Raw genomic sequence first — 15,847 nt, 5'->3', positions numbered from 1 at the left:
TTCAGAAGTTTTGAATTGAGTTATCAAATTTGTAACAGCTGGACTCAGTCTTGCGTATAATAAGCGTCACATTGTAATCCACATTAGATAAATGAATGTGAAATGAATAAGAGAGTAATTTATCGGTGAGTTATGTATGGGACTGTTTTCTATATAACTGTATTATTTCTTGTTGTTTTCTATTATATTTGTTGGTTTAGTTTATCGCTATGCACAGCTCCAAGATATAGTATATTAGTATAGTGCGTTTTATTTTTTAATTCATCCTATTATTTTGGCTTCAGATGGACATAAACCATTTTTTACAGTTATTGCTGATATTATTTCTTTATTTTTGGTAAACCGAAATAATAAACTATAAAATCATTAACTGATAGAATATATTTCTTAAAGGCGCGTGAAAGTCGATTCCGAGTTTATCGTCCACCGCCCGTGTCACTTTTTGGAAACCAAAAATACCCGCATCAAATTTTCAAAAATGCCAAAATAATTCATTATTTTCAAAGTATCAGTGTTTTCACCAGTTTTAGCAATTGGAAACATATATTTTTGTTTGTAAAACATATATTCATAACTTGGAAGCATGAAACCAGGCTCTTTTCTAATTTTTCTAGTCCTTACCCATATAAAAAAAAACATGTTTATAAATCACATGTATGAGTTTGGCTTCAAATCAACACGCATTTTAGGTCAATAATGAAATCTGATGAAATAATGAAAAATGAAAAAAGAAAAAGTCACCTCACCAACCTGAAAAAAAGTAACGATAAACTCGGAATTGACTTTCATGGGCCTAATCTATACTGTCATGTTGGTGCAAATTAGAGCATTTGAGATTGTTCATCAGGTGGTAAAAGTTGTTCCTGAGAGCATCCGAAAGTCCCGCTGCCTTTAAATTTCAAGCCGTAACAGTATCAGAAATGTTGAATGATATCAGGCAGCTGTTAATTGCCTAACCCACCCCTCCCCAAGCCTCGAAATAAGCAGGCACCCAGGAGCCAATGGTCATAACATTTTGGCTCCTGTCCACACCAAAACCAGGCTCCTCTTTTTTTTTCAAATAGAGCCTGTTAGTTAAATCGGTTTTTGTATGTAACATGTACAATTAAAAATTTAATGACTCATAGCTCTTTAAAAATGCCTCCTGGTTCAATAGATAATCACAGGACCAGGAACCGCTTTTTCCAAATGTGTGGTTCCTGGTCCAGATCTGCTTATTTCGATGCTTGCCCCTAATAATATAAACCCCGGGCCATAAACACACATCCACACACCTCGCTCTGCTTTCACTTTGCAATGGAGCTTATAACTCCCCATTAAGAACTCAGGAAATCATTTTGTATTCTTACATGTCAAAACTAAGCATACGCCTGTCATTATTTTGCTATCGGGGGAGCACTTCAATTATATGAGCTCTACTAATGACGCCTACTAATTTCAAAAGACTTTTTGGCAACATTATCAGTGATAAATATAATAAAAGTTGTCAATGAAACAATAAAAAGCGTCTAAATCATGATGACGATAGATCCAATGGGAAACAAGTGTGTGTGTGTGGGGGGGTGGATGACAAACCATGTGCTGGGTGATAGCGAAAGGGGGGTCTTAATTTAAGGGCTATTCATTGATCCCAAGAGAAAGTATAAAATGGTAAAACAAATTTAAATTCTATATAAAATGCCTAAAAGTGAACGATAAATCATTAAAATTGTCATTAGATATTTTAAAACGTTTTGGCAAGAACCGAGGAAAGCAGTATAGTATTGATAAAATTATAGCCCCGTTCCATATTTTGTTAATCTTTTAAATCTCCTCTTGGGATTGTTCTTCATTGCCAATGCCATGATTGCTTTTTATAGTCTGGTACAACTGTTATATTATGTTTGACATATTTAATCAGTGGCGTAGATTTCTTTTTGACATGGGGGGGGGGAATGGAGTTGGAAAAAAATTGAAGTATAGTCAATCGAGCGACAATATATGGCAATTATGGTACAATTGCGCGCTAAGTGCTCGAAAAATTTTGGTATTTTGAAGCTAAACTGATGAAATATGGTGTAAAAGTAGAATAAATGCGCGCGAAGCGCGTGAAAATTGCACTTTTGGGGCTAAAATGGGCAAATATGAGGTTAATTTGATCAGAAACGCATTATCAGGCATCGACATGGGGGGGATGACTGTATGGACCATCCCCTGGCAAATTACAGCCCTACATACATGTAGGCCTACTACGCATCAGTCATATTCACCATAGACCCTAGAAAATAACGCCACTGAGCTATATGGAAGTCCCCCCGGACAAGACAAATTTCAATACCATTTAAAGTTAGAAGTACTTGCCCACTGAAGCATGATTAATAGCTGCTAGTATTGCATAATATTATTACTATAGTCTGGTCAGTACTAAAATCGCAGAGTGATTTAAAAATATTACTATAGTCTGGTTAGTACTAAAAGCGCAGAGTGACTTTATTTATTGCATTTTTAATTAAAAGAACCACTTTTTAGGTAAGTTACACAGCTGAAGTTGTGATAGTATTGAGATACAACAATATCATGGTATAAACAAGAATATGTTCCTTTGGTAAAAATTTCTATAGTCTCTACCCTTAATATCCCCAAAACCTTTTTTAAAAAGTTGAATCACTTGTTTTACAAATTCATTTGGAATAGGGGTAACTATAGAGTCAAGCGGGACATTTTATATGTAATGATTTTGAACATAGTGGGCTTCGCATGTTTGATCCTCTTGTGTTTTCTCAGGCTCAAAAAATTATTTGGATTAAGCACTTGCTTGACCCTGACTATCACTGACTATTCTAGCTTTTGGAAACATTTGGAACTTTCTGTTCTGGAAAATTTTCATTCTGTCTGGACAGTCCTGTTTAGGTCTGATGCCCCTTATTGTGTTTTGAATACTTTATCTACAGTCTATAATATCGAATTGATTAATTCGAATTAAACAATTCATTGATGTTAGCACTGGGTAGTAGCCATTACTGCCAGTAGACAGGAAGTCTAGAAAGTTGACCTTAACGCTGTAGGTGGTCTTCCTGTACTTTCGAATGGGACAGCAGTAACCTTGGGTATGTTTTAGACCAAAATTTTGGATTTTTCAGATTTTTTTCTAAGTTTGTGAGAGCATAACAAGACTATCCGTCGATGGATTTTTATTTCCGTCGGTAGATATTTTTAAAATTAAGTTTTTTATAAAATATTAAAAAGGCAGAGACCCCTGATGTATAATAAATTAGCTAGGTAAGTTTTGAGTAACCTTGATGAAAATTATCAAAAAAGTGCCTATTCAATTGTGTGGGTACGGTCCATCACCTGTCACTTGGTAGTCTTGTAACATGTCTAATGGCGCTGCCCATGGCCACTCGATGAATTGTTTAATTCGAATTAATCAATTCGATATTATAGACTGATCTAACTGCCAGCTTGTGGAAAGTATTAAACTTTGGTATTTATATAGGAGCAAAATCAAGGAGAATTAGACTTGTTTTACTTTCACCTTCAGGACCCAATCTGGTGGAATAAAAATGTTCGGTTGAAAACAAAAAGTTTTTCTATTACTCTTAGTGGGATGAAAAGGGTATTCATTATATTTCAGATCTTTATTATGGTAACAATTTGGTCAGAACATTTTGAAGATTTAGTTGTTGAATTTGATATTCCTATTAACTCTAATGAATGGGATTTATTTGAACTGGTTTCAGAATTCCAAGAATATTCAGGAAGATGTTTTTACTAAAATCTCTGCTGGTCTTGTGGGTGAGGCCAAAGTTCCCAAACATATTTACTCTATTATGAGAAAATGTGCTGCAGTTGTGGTTGAAAATAAATGGGTTGATTTGTTTGGATATTTTGGATGAAGTGAAATGGAATGATATTCTTTGTGCTAATTTTAATTGCACTATTGAAACTCAGTTGAGGTCCTTTTATTTTAAATTATTTCACAGGGCAATCTGTACTAACAAATTTCTTCATAGAATCGGTAGAGCTGATTCGCCAAACTGTTATTTTTGCAACAATATGCCTGAAACACTTGTACGTTTATTTTGTGAATGTGTTAAGGTTACCCCTATTTGGGATGAATTATGCTTTTTAATCAAAAGTGTGTCTGGGGAGTCTTTTACATTTACCAATTTTGAAAAAGTGTTACCAATTTGTCCGAACATGATAGTTGTATCAATTTTCTTTTTCTATGTTTGAAATTTTATTTGCACAGATGTAAATTTCAACAAACCCAGCCGAATTTGGTTGTTTTTTTAATTTGGTTAAAATTAAGAGAAACATAGAATATACAATTGCTGAAAGCAAGGGAAAGCTTAATAATTAGCATTTTAAGAAATGGGCCCTTGATCTTGAAGCCTCTTAATTTGTTTTACCCGTCTAATATTTGTTTTTCGTTGTTATTGCTTTTTCAGGCCACATCATTTCACCATGTATGTTGTGTTGTGATTGTTGTTTTGTTTGGTTTGAGTGTGGTTTTGTGTCCCCTGTTTTATCTTGTTTGGGTTGGGGTGGGTGGGTTTGGCTTTGTCTTCTTTCCCTGATTTTAGAGATTTCACTTCTTTTTTTACAACTACTGTGTACAATTAATTATATGTTGTTTTCTTATGAATAATGAATCCTCTTCATGTTTTTGTTGTTTATTATGTCAATGCAACTACTGGGTTGATCTGTGTCTGTCATTTACCAGCTCTTTGGCTGCCCGCACAGTGTCAGTGTCATCATAGACCCTACAGTCTATGGTGTCATCGCCCCGATATCTTCATGGCAGAAATCGCCATGGTAGGTTGAATCCACCGCCACGCATGGCCATTTTGTATCGACCTGTTAATAGTTTTGAGTCGCATAATGGGCCGAATGACATCTGACTAAGGCTACTGCAATAGCCCCGATTAGGCCGGTGACTGACCTCGCTGTGTGTGAGTCGAGCATGGTACGCCATAGGTCATATGCTTTTAGACTACCTCCACGATTGGCCTATACACTGCGCTATATAATTCGGCACATATAAATCAGAATTATTGTCAGTTTTTGACTCAAGACACAAGCTTCTTTCTCAAGCTAACGACTATCATATCTGTTCAAAATATATATTCAAGTGCAAGGAACCATATCTGGTTTCTTTATACGAAATCATTTACGGGAGATATTCATCATATTCTACCCCGGTATCCAAAGATTTTCGTCTCATATCAAACTCGTGCATAGTACATTCACGTGTATCGATCCCGGGTATTGATTTTAGTATCTCTGCTGACAAAGTATAATTATTAGCCAGGCGATGTCGGTGTGGCCCGTGCTTCTTGCCTTGTGCATTTTCTTTCTACTGGACAGATCATCTCCATGTATTTTTATTTTAAGGGTTTTTTTATAGTTTTTTCGTGGCTTATATCTTTGTAGTGAGTCTTTTTCCCCGCCAATCCCAAGTACAGGGAATATAAAAAAGTATAGAAATTACAGATTATTGTCTTATTTTGTCTTTAATAATGTACACGGCTTTTGGCTTAACCACTATCAGTCTATTTTAGGGACCGTTCACAAACACTTGTTAGGGGGGGCCTGATGCAAAAAAAATTCATCGCGAAAAGTCCCCCCCCCCCTTCAGACCTCAAAACAAACATTTCAGGCCCCCTCACCCTTTTTGGCATGAAAATTATGGGTCAACCCCATAGAAAAGCATATAAACTCAATTTTCCCAGGAAAATTTATGGTCATTTTTTTCAGCCCCCCCCCCCCCTTGGGTCAACACTTTTAAGCCCTTGGGTCAAAACTTTTTTTTTTTGCATCAGCTCCCTGCTCCTAACAAGTGTTTGTGAACGGTCCCTTATCACTTCTATGGTACTAACAAAGGTGCTAACTTGAATCTGAATTGTGATGATTTTTACAATCCTGCGATGAGCAAATCACTGAATGGGTCTTTAATGAACAGGACAGGGAAGTGTGGTTACCTTTCCGGAAAGAGTTCAAACCAATATTTTTGTGCAGCATCCGATGCATTAAGGAATATAATACATGATATATGAATATTAAGTAAAAAAACCATCATCTATATAATAATACTGGTAGTCTGTGACTCTGTGCATCTGTGACTCTGTGCCTCTGTCTGTGACTCTGTCTGTCTGTCTGTCCGCCTATTTTCTCGGAGACTAGGGGTCGCACGTTCCTCAAACTTGGTGGGTGGGTGCAGCTTGACCCCAGACAGAACAAGTTTGTATTGGTTAGTGGGTCAAGGTCACCAGAGGTCATCCAGGGTCAAATTAGTAAAAACTGTTTTTCTCAGAGACTGGGGGTCGCACGTTCCTCAAACTTGACGGGTGGGTGCGTCTTGACCCAGGACAGAACAAGTTTGTATTGGTTAGTGGGTCAAGGTCACCAGAGGTCATCTAGGGGTCAAATTAGTAAAAACTGTCATATGGGCATGCAACTTGGTGGGTAGGTGCATCTTGACCTAAGACGGAACAAGTTTGTATTAGTTAGTGGGTCAAGGTCACCCAGGGGTCATCTGAGGTCAAATTAGTAACAACTGTTTTCCGCCTATTTTCTCGGAGGAGACTGGGGGTCGCACGTTCCTCAAACTTGACGGGTGGGTGCGTCTTGACCCAGGACAGAACAAGTTTGTATTGGTTAGTGGGTCAAGGTCACCAGAGGTCATCTAGGGGTCAAATTAGTAAAAACTGTCATATGGGCATGCAACTTGGTGGGTAGGTGCATCTTGACCTAAGACGGAACAAGTTTGTATTAGTTAGTGGGTCAAGGTCACCCAGGGGTCATCTGAGGTCAAATTAGTAACAACTGTTTTCCGCCTATTTTCTCGGAGACTAGGGGTTGCACGTTCCTCAAACTTGGTGGGTGGGTGCATCTGGACCTCAGACAGAACAAGTTTGTTTCGGTAAGTGGGCCAAGATCACCCGAGGTCATCCAGGGGTCATCTGAGGTCAAATTAGTAAAACCTGTCGTATGGGCTTGATACTTGGTGCGTACAGTCAACTTTTAGAGTCAAATTTTTGGACGGTCATTTTGGGGTCATTCAGGGGTCATCTGAGGTCAAAATAGTAAAAATGTCGTATGGGCATGAAACTTGGTGGGTACAGTCAACTTTTAGAGTCAAATTTTTGACGGTCATTTTGGGGTCATCAAGGTCAAATTACTAAAACTGTCGTATGGGCATGAAACGTGGTGGGTACAGTCAACATTAAGAGCCAAATTTTGGAAGGTCATTTCGAGGTCACAAGGGGTCATCTGAGGTCAAAAAACCTCAGATGACAGTAAAAACTGTCCTATGGGCATAAAACTTGGTGGGTGCAGTCACCATCAGCCAGGTAATCGCGACAGCCGAGAACCGCCAAATACGGGTAACCGCCTAGTAATTATATAATAACGATTCGTGATACCTATATAATCGCGTCACAATTGATCTCTTGAATAGATTCATCAGTAAGTTCAGTAAATAAACATTTTGCATTTTGCTTGTCAAAACCAAGTGAATTTTTACTCACTTCAATATTTGAAGAGAGGAGGGCACCTACCTCTTAAGTCATGTCTACGATCCACTTCTGAAGTCTGCAAAGGAGACTAAGGAACACCGGAAACCACTCAAACTTGTTTACTGGGAAAATGGATCAGATGACCAAATCAGTCAAACCTGATGAAGGCCTCCGACGTGTAGGACGAAATAATTGAAGTGAGTAAAAATTCACTTGGTTTTGACAAGCAAAATCCAAAATGTTTACAATAATTAATCTGGTTTAGAAAGCAGAGTATTTATTGTAATTTCACGTCATTTTTGTTTTCAATTTAGTGAAAATGAAGACTGAAATGATGGTAAATTATCTAATAAAAATTCTATAACACCCACACTAGATATTACTGTTTCGTTTTTATTGTAATCTAATCTTTAAATTTCCAAGGTCTTATGAGGAATTATTTTGTTTAAAAAAATGCCAAAAATCGCATGCCTATTTTAAAAGCTTTTTCCTCGCAAGCCAGTTCGTCCCAACTCAATGATAACTGCTATTCGCCGTCGTAGTGTGATGTCAAAATGGATCATTTAGACCATTAACATAATTAAATTAAGACCATTAGCATGATTAAAACACAATTACTTCCAGCTGACTTAATTAATTGAGTAATAATTTTGTCTCTCTTCTGCCCTCGAAAGTATGCGAAAGGCTAATTTGCATACAAGTAACAATATAGATTCTGTCTTTTTCACTTAGAAGACAGGTATACTAATTGGGCTATTACCGTTGAAATCATACACCCCTATTTAAAACATAACCTTATAATCTCACACAGAGGGGGTTTATATTTCAAATGGAGTCACGCATTATTTCAGATAACCATGATAACCCCATTTGAAATGTGCACTACCTGTGAAGATTAAGGTCATGTCTTCCGTATAAGCATATATAGGTGTGTTCGGATTTCAACTGGAATTGCCCAATTGTGAATCAGCCAGCTCCAAACGAGTGATTTTTTTTTCACATTGCGAAATATATCAGAACTGTATTTTATAGCAAATACATGAAATCAAATTATTATACTTTGAATTACTCTGCTCTCTCAACTTAAAGCCATAATGTGCGACCTTTAAAATGAGTTTGGTCAATTTTTCCACAGATATTGGAACTGTGATTTTTCAAACCTGATTTTTTGGCATATTTGTAATGTTATACACATGTCCAAATTTACACCTAATTGGATTCAGCAAAATACATTGTGTCACAGGTGTGTTTTTAGTAAAGCGGCTACGATAGTAAATTAGTTTCTTTCATTTTACGGTGATTTTTAGGCCTACCTCATTAGTTATAGGCTTCAAATGACAAAAAAATCCTGACAGTTCTTACTAATATTTTATAATGTTTGGCAGAGAATAACCAAATTGAAATTTGACCGAAATCGTATATTAAGGCTTAATGGCAAAATGGTCATCAGATACCGTATTGGGCTATTCCAGTATATACCCTCTTGGCTTTTCCCCAGTTTCATCTTGTCAACCCGAAAAGTTCAAAGTCAAACTTAGTTCTCGAGTCGAGCCAAGTGTCTGTCTTTGCTAGGGCATGGGCGTCAATCAGGGGCTATTTTAACGTGCCTCCTGGCACGTTTGTGCAGTGAGATTAAAATTCCGTGCAGTGAGAACTAAAAATCCGTGCTAAAAATATTTTGATGCAATTCGACAAACTCAATAGGTATGCTTTAATATAGCACCTACCGTATGGTCACTTTCAGGTAAAGTTTTCGCGCTTCGCGCACTTAACACTTCGTCACCCCTTTCCTCGTGTTTCTCGAAAACTCCAATTTTCAAAGGGCCTTATGCATATCATTATACGCATAGTTTGCGTACCGCTACTTAATATCTTCAACTCCCTCACGCTTTGCTCATAATCTAGGTCTGGCAGCTTTCCATTTGCTAACGTGCGTGCTATATGGGGTGGGGTACGGCAACGCTTGGAGATCGCAACAAAAAGACACAGGCCTAGATACAGGGGAGTGTTGATCCACCTATTTTTTTTATATGGCGGATGGTCCATGCAATCTTCCTTCCCCATGTTGACGCCCGTATGTGAGTTTCTGACAAAATTAACCTCATATTTGGCCATTTTATCGTAAAAAGTGCCAAGTTTTGTGCTCTTCCAGCGTATTTGTTCCCTTTTGCATCCAAGGCCTACATGACCATTTTTGCTATGGCAAAAAAGCTATGCCAAAGGTGCTAGATTCACTATATTTCAAGACATTTCACCAACCTCTTTCACTTAAATGAGTGATTTTTTTCAAAATCTCCAAAACTCGAAGGGGGAATCTCCCCTCCAACCAGGGGCGTAGCCAGGTTTTATTTTTGGAGGCTAATTTTGAAAAATGGGATTTTTTTGGACCTTTTCTCAAATTTCGGACTTTTTGACCAAGAAAGTCTGAAGAACCTAAATTTTTTGCTTGCTACGATCGCAAATAGACAAATTTGGATCTTGTTTGACCGAAAAAGCATTAAAACCATGGGTTTTTTTTCCTCCAATACCCCCTCCCCGCAAGCTTGTTGCCGCTGGTTGATCACCAAGACTTTACATCGCCAACGTGCAGTGACTTTTTTCATCTAAAATAGCCCCTGGTGTCAATACCAAGGGAGGGGGGTTCTTTTCAGCCACTTTTTGACAATTCATGTCGATTGCCCCCCCCCCCCTACAGGGCAAAGATTTGTTTTATAAAAATATATAGTTCTGAATGCCTTCCGATAGGAATGCGACGAACATCATTCGAACCTAACACCTATAGATGAGGTGACCTCAGTGTTTATCAACAAAGGCAAGGGATTGGTATCATCTTTATGCTTGAATGAACCCCATGCAGCCACTACACGGTTTAATAGTCTTATTGTTTTGTGGCGGGAGTTTTAAAAACACGAGCCCTGAACAAAATATGATGCGCGGGCATACTGCCAGGCAAAAAACAATGGAAATTGTGATGATGCGTGCGCATACTGTCAGGCATCGACGTCAGAAGTCACATCATCTATAGATTTAAATCTTCCGTTCTCCAGTGCGCATGTGGCTTAATTGGTTAGAGCCTCATGCAGTACGACAGCAACTTAGCTCACTTCCGGTAATTTTTACCGGCGTGAACTTTGCTGTTACGTAACGTAATGTTGTAAATCAGGTGGCAAATACAGTTTTTCAGAAAACATCAAAAAATGGAATACATGAGTGGTTTCTCCCTTCATTTCCATATTGAGCCCATAGATAAGATATGAAATATGAGTATAAGGCAAACAGTAACGTGTAAAAGTCCAATTATTGTGGAGAAAATGAATGTTTATTGTGCGCGAAGTAGCCTAAAAATTGAGAAAAAATGCATGTCACGATCACCAAAATGGTTATATCTGCAACTATGCGCCAACGCCGGTCGTATGCTTTTCTGTAATGATAGACATTAGCTAACTTGAGCTTGTATTAAATTTTCAGCGAAAATGATTGGTGGAACAATCGAGTCGTAGGTTGGAAAGTTGCTTTCAAAACGGCTTCCCCTCGCAATCGTGCGTGACCATAAGTGACCAGTGTCAGCAAGAAAATTAACAGCCGGCCTTGTCCATATAATCGATTAATAATTGTCAGGATCGTCCAGTTGACTACAGTGATATTCATTTATTCATACAAAATACTGCCCTGTCATACAAAATATCGAAGTCAATATAAAACGTAATTTCAAGCCATTTGACTGAACTTACAAACAGTTTATAAAAGATTATTGTTGAACGAGACACTGAATTAGAAATAACATTGCAAAAGGTACGAGAATAAGTTAGCAGGTTGTGATGGTCTAGCGGCTAAGTCCGTGCCTGAAGTGCGTGAGGTTGGAAGTTCGAACCCTACCATAGCGGTTTTTTTTTTTGTTGAAAATATTTATGATATTAGTAAACAACTTTCAGGAAGGGTTTCTGATCATTTGAAGCAGAAATAATGAGGTAAAATGAAAGAAAGCATTTTTTTTTATCTTGACCGCTTGTGGTGTTCTATTGAAGATAATTAAAGTTACTCTAGACAACGAAACGCTGATTCCAATTATGTGTAGGCCTATGTCTGGGTATGGTGTAAGAACGTTATAAAAATTACAAATAATATTATGCCAAAATATCAGGTTTGAAATTCGTAAATTATGGCTGACGCTATCTTATTTTTTAATATGTAGGCCTACGCATAAAGAAAAACATTGCAAACGTGTTGCATAGAAATATTTTTAATTGATCATAATACTGACGGGCCTACACCATAGGCCTAACAGAACAAGAGAGAAAAAAAATCGAAATGCTGTCGGATTCGAACCTTCAACCCCTCGCACTTCAAACCACGGCGTCAACCACTAGACCATCACAACCTGCTGTTACATACTCGTATCTTTTGCAACCTTATTTCTCATTCAGGGACTCGATCAACAATAATATTTTTAAAACTGCTTTTAAGTTCAGTCAAATGAGGTGATATTACTTTTTATATTGACTTCAATATTTTGTAAGTCAATGCAGTATTTTACTTGAATAATGAAATATCACTGGAGTCAACTGGACGATTCTGACGATTATTATTCGATATAATGACAAGGCCGGCTGCTATTTTGCTAGTGACACTTGTCACTAACGGGACACGCACGATTGAGACACGGGCCGTTTTGAGAGTAACTTTACAACCTACGACTCGATTGTTCCACCAATCATTTTCGCTGAAAATTTAATACAAGCTCAAGTTAGTTAATATCTATCATTACAGAAAAGCATAAGACCGGCGTTTGCTCATAGTTGTAGATATAACCATTTTGGTGATCGTGACATGCAATTTTTCTCATTTTCCCGGCCACTTTGGACATGTTCAAGCTTCTTTATTTTCAATATTATTCAACTTTTACTCGTTTTTTGTTCTTTGCACAAATGTTTGGTATCTTATCCGTGATCATGGTACACAATTTAAGAAAAAAACGACCCATGTCTCCCATTTCTGGAGCTATTTCGCTAAAACATGTTTGCCGGCCAAATTTTCAACATTTAGTTACGTAACCCGTGTTCACCAACCCGTAAAAAATTTCTATCGAACAAAAGAGGTCACGAAGTTGCCGTCGTACTGCATGCTAGTAATACGAAGGTCGCCGGTTCGAATCTGGTCAGATGGTGGGTTTTTTTCAACGTCTATGTGCGCTGGCTGCTCCCGGTGGCTGCTCTGGGTAAAGATTAAAATTTGTTCATCCTATCAGCCCAGAGAACTATAGTAGGCCTATATTATATAATTCTCATGGTTTTAGCCTAGTTCAATTTCGGATACAACTTGTATGAGCGTGGGATGGGAACCCGGGATGGGAATTGCACAAATCATTTACTATTATGTAAACCATGACGTCACGGGCGGGGTCACGGCTAACCAAAATAGATACCATTATCGCTTAAAAAATACTTGTCCCGCTCAAAATAATGATTTCCCCTCCATTTCACGAAATACTTGGGTATCACAAATCAGCACTAAAGCTTACCAGCTCTTCCCGGATACGACCTGTGTGTTTTCTCTGTCCTATTTTCATAAAGCAATCAAGCGAGTCACCCAAATTCAATGACGAAGTTCACTGATCACTGGCAATATAGTGCCGCTTCTTGTTGTTGGAAATAGTTTTTGACATTTTATAAATAATATCGTATATTAAGGATTAATGGCAAAGTGTAGTATATGGTCGTCAGATACCGTATTGGGCTATTCCAGTTGAAATCCACACTACCTCTGTGGAAAATTTTGGAAATATCTACCACAGAAAGATTATGTTTTTAAATGTAATTAGTCAGGGTAAATCAATTTGAAACCTATACTCCATATATTAGGCTATATCTTACACAACTGGAGTGAGTATTTCAAATGGAAGTTACCCAATTTGTCTATTCTAATCAAAACTTATACTCCTTCTGCGGAAGACTTCGGCTAAATTTTCCACAGGGGTTGTGTGGATTTTAAATGGAATAGCCTATTTTTACTTGAAGATGACAGACTTACCTGCGTATCTTTGACGATTATATTGAGTTCATAATCAGCAAGAATTGACGAGTTGGCATTGATATGTTTAACAGCCAATTCACTTGCAGGTAACATAGCCTGTCCGCCAAGCCATTTGGAACCAGTCATGGGGTACAAACCCAGTAGATTCAAGCGATATGTAGAATCCGCTGATACCTTGGTAAGCATTGGCATGCATAACAGGTAGGCAAAGAGCAAAAAAGCCATTGGTTAATAATGCTATTCCTTCCTGGGTCTGAATAATATGTTTCCTCTAATATCAGAGAATATGTTATAATATGGTTTACTTTCGGTAGTGAATGAAAATAACAAGTGCAGCATATCATGCGAAAGTGGTTTTCCTTTTAATGATAAAAAATATTCTCTTTATTCTCACGTCCGCAGTGACGGTACTCTGAATCCAACCCGATCATGCGTAGTACAATAGGAACAATAATGAATTACAGTGTGTTGGTTTGGCCCATTGGAAGGCCGGAAGTCAAGGTTTTTAGCTTTAACTTAAGGGTTCTCATAGTGATCTTTTTCAGGTTATCCTGCAGTTGAAATATGTACGTATAACAAATGCAAATTATTTCTGACATTTCTCTTTATTTAATGAAAAGTGAGAATATAGATTTGTACCAGAAAGCTCGTAAACTATAAATAACATGGCATACACTCAGCAGTTATTTGCTAATACAGACCAAAACATCATTTTCCGTAAGCCGCAATTTGTCACTTGTTTGGTTACAAACATCGGTTTATGGGCTCTTGCCAGATATTAAAGTTCGTAAACAGATAACTTTACAGACATGAAACTGATGGCATTTCTTGGTGTAGGTCATACTTTTGAACAGGAACTAACCTGATAAGGTCGACCCCTGAATTCGGTAAATTTTCAAAATGTAGAACTATGTTGTACAGTATGTGTCAAACATTATACATTTGGAAAAAAAAGTAAAGGAGGCGCGGACTCTGTCAAGCCCATCTCTCTTTCATTGGCGATTGGGCCAGACTTCTCCATGTAGTGCTGCTGTTAAGTGTAGGGTGATCGCGTTTACGCGTCATCAACCCTATTTCATCGTATCAGAAATTGGCATGATAGTAGGGCGAATGACTGCCACGCGTGGCGATTTTTTCCGCTGTGTTTAATAATTTTGAAATATGGGCCGAGGGACTCAGGCTAAACTTATTTGCAGACTGCAAAGGTGCTGCATTGGTGACCGGAGCAAAAAACAACAACAACAACAACAACAACAACAACAACAACAAAAAGCGGGACCACATCACAGGTGTCCTGAAGTATCTGCATCTTTAGACTCTGTTGATGACCTTCAAAGCACTCAATAAACGATGCTCCCGATTATAGGCCTATACGTGATACTTGTTCACTAGTATCATATTTATGTCAACCTACGGTCTACTTCACCGTGACATCGACTCTGCTTGTGGTTCCGAAGTGATACCACCTCAAAGACATACAGACATGTACGAGGATCGCGCTTTCTCCATTGTATCATGCACCAAAGACTTGCAACATATTAAGGGGGTACTACACCCAGTGGCGTACCGTGGCCGCCCCAACCCCGGGGGGCTGAAGAAGAAGCAATTTTGCCGCCCCTTCCTTAACAGCCCGAAAAGGTTGACCCAATTTTTTTCACGGTCGTTTGAAAACGTGAAGAGCAAAAAAAAAAAAAAAAAAAAAAAATCCTCCCCAAAAAATACGCGCATGACACCCCTCGATAAATTTGTGTCTATTTTTGCATATTTCTCAAAAACTAATAACACAGTGGTAACAAAATTTATGTATATTATAGGGGCAAGGAATCTAATTACTACACTGGAATTTCAGTGACCCAAGACAAGCGGTTCGTTATTTATGATAAGAAATAAGGTACAATTAGGATGTACATCATTTCTTATCATAAATAACGAACCGCTTGTCTTGAATCACTGAAATTTCAGTGTAGTAATTGGATTCCTTGCCCCAATAATATACATAACTTTTGTTACCAGTGTGTTATTATTTTTGAGAAAAATGCAAAATAGTCACAAATTTACCACATGGGTGTAGTACCCCCTTAAGGGATCTAGAATGAGCGTTTATGGCGTTTCGACAGTATTTTTTGTGGGACATGAGAGCACCTCAGACGTATCGAATTGCATTCTGAATACGAAGCATGTCTTTCTGATATCAAATAATTTTCATTTTTTAAATTCACGATATAATACAAATTTTATGACAAATTATTAAAATTTGATATTTTTCAAATTTTGATATTATAATAGTCCTCGAAATAAATTTTATAAATCTAATGATA

At 37.7% G+C, this 15,847-nt stretch overlaps 1 protein-coding gene across 1 annotated transcript in view; it reads right to left on the bottom strand.

The window, feature by feature from the left end:
- Positions 1–13,950, bottom strand: part of LOC140160650 (gamma-aminobutyric acid type B receptor subunit 2-like) — a 66,843-nt gene extending 52,893 nt beyond the window's left edge. Inside the window, exon 1 of the mRNA XM_072183916.1 lies at positions 13,527–13,950. Within this exon, the coding sequence (XP_072040017.1) occupies positions 13,527–13,754 (228 nt within the window). The 5' untranslated portion in view covers positions 13,755–13,950. The remainder of the gene's footprint in view (positions 1–13,526) is intronic.
- Positions 13,951–15,847: the final 1,897 nt, after the last annotated feature.

This window comes from Amphiura filiformis, chromosome 9 (assembly GCF_039555335.1).
Source record: "Amphiura filiformis chromosome 9, Afil_fr2py, whole genome shotgun sequence".
Classification (NCBI taxonomy): domain Eukaryota; kingdom Metazoa; phylum Echinodermata; class Ophiuroidea; order Amphilepidida; family Amphiuridae; genus Amphiura; species Amphiura filiformis.
This window is presented reverse-complemented; position numbering and strand designations above follow the sequence as displayed.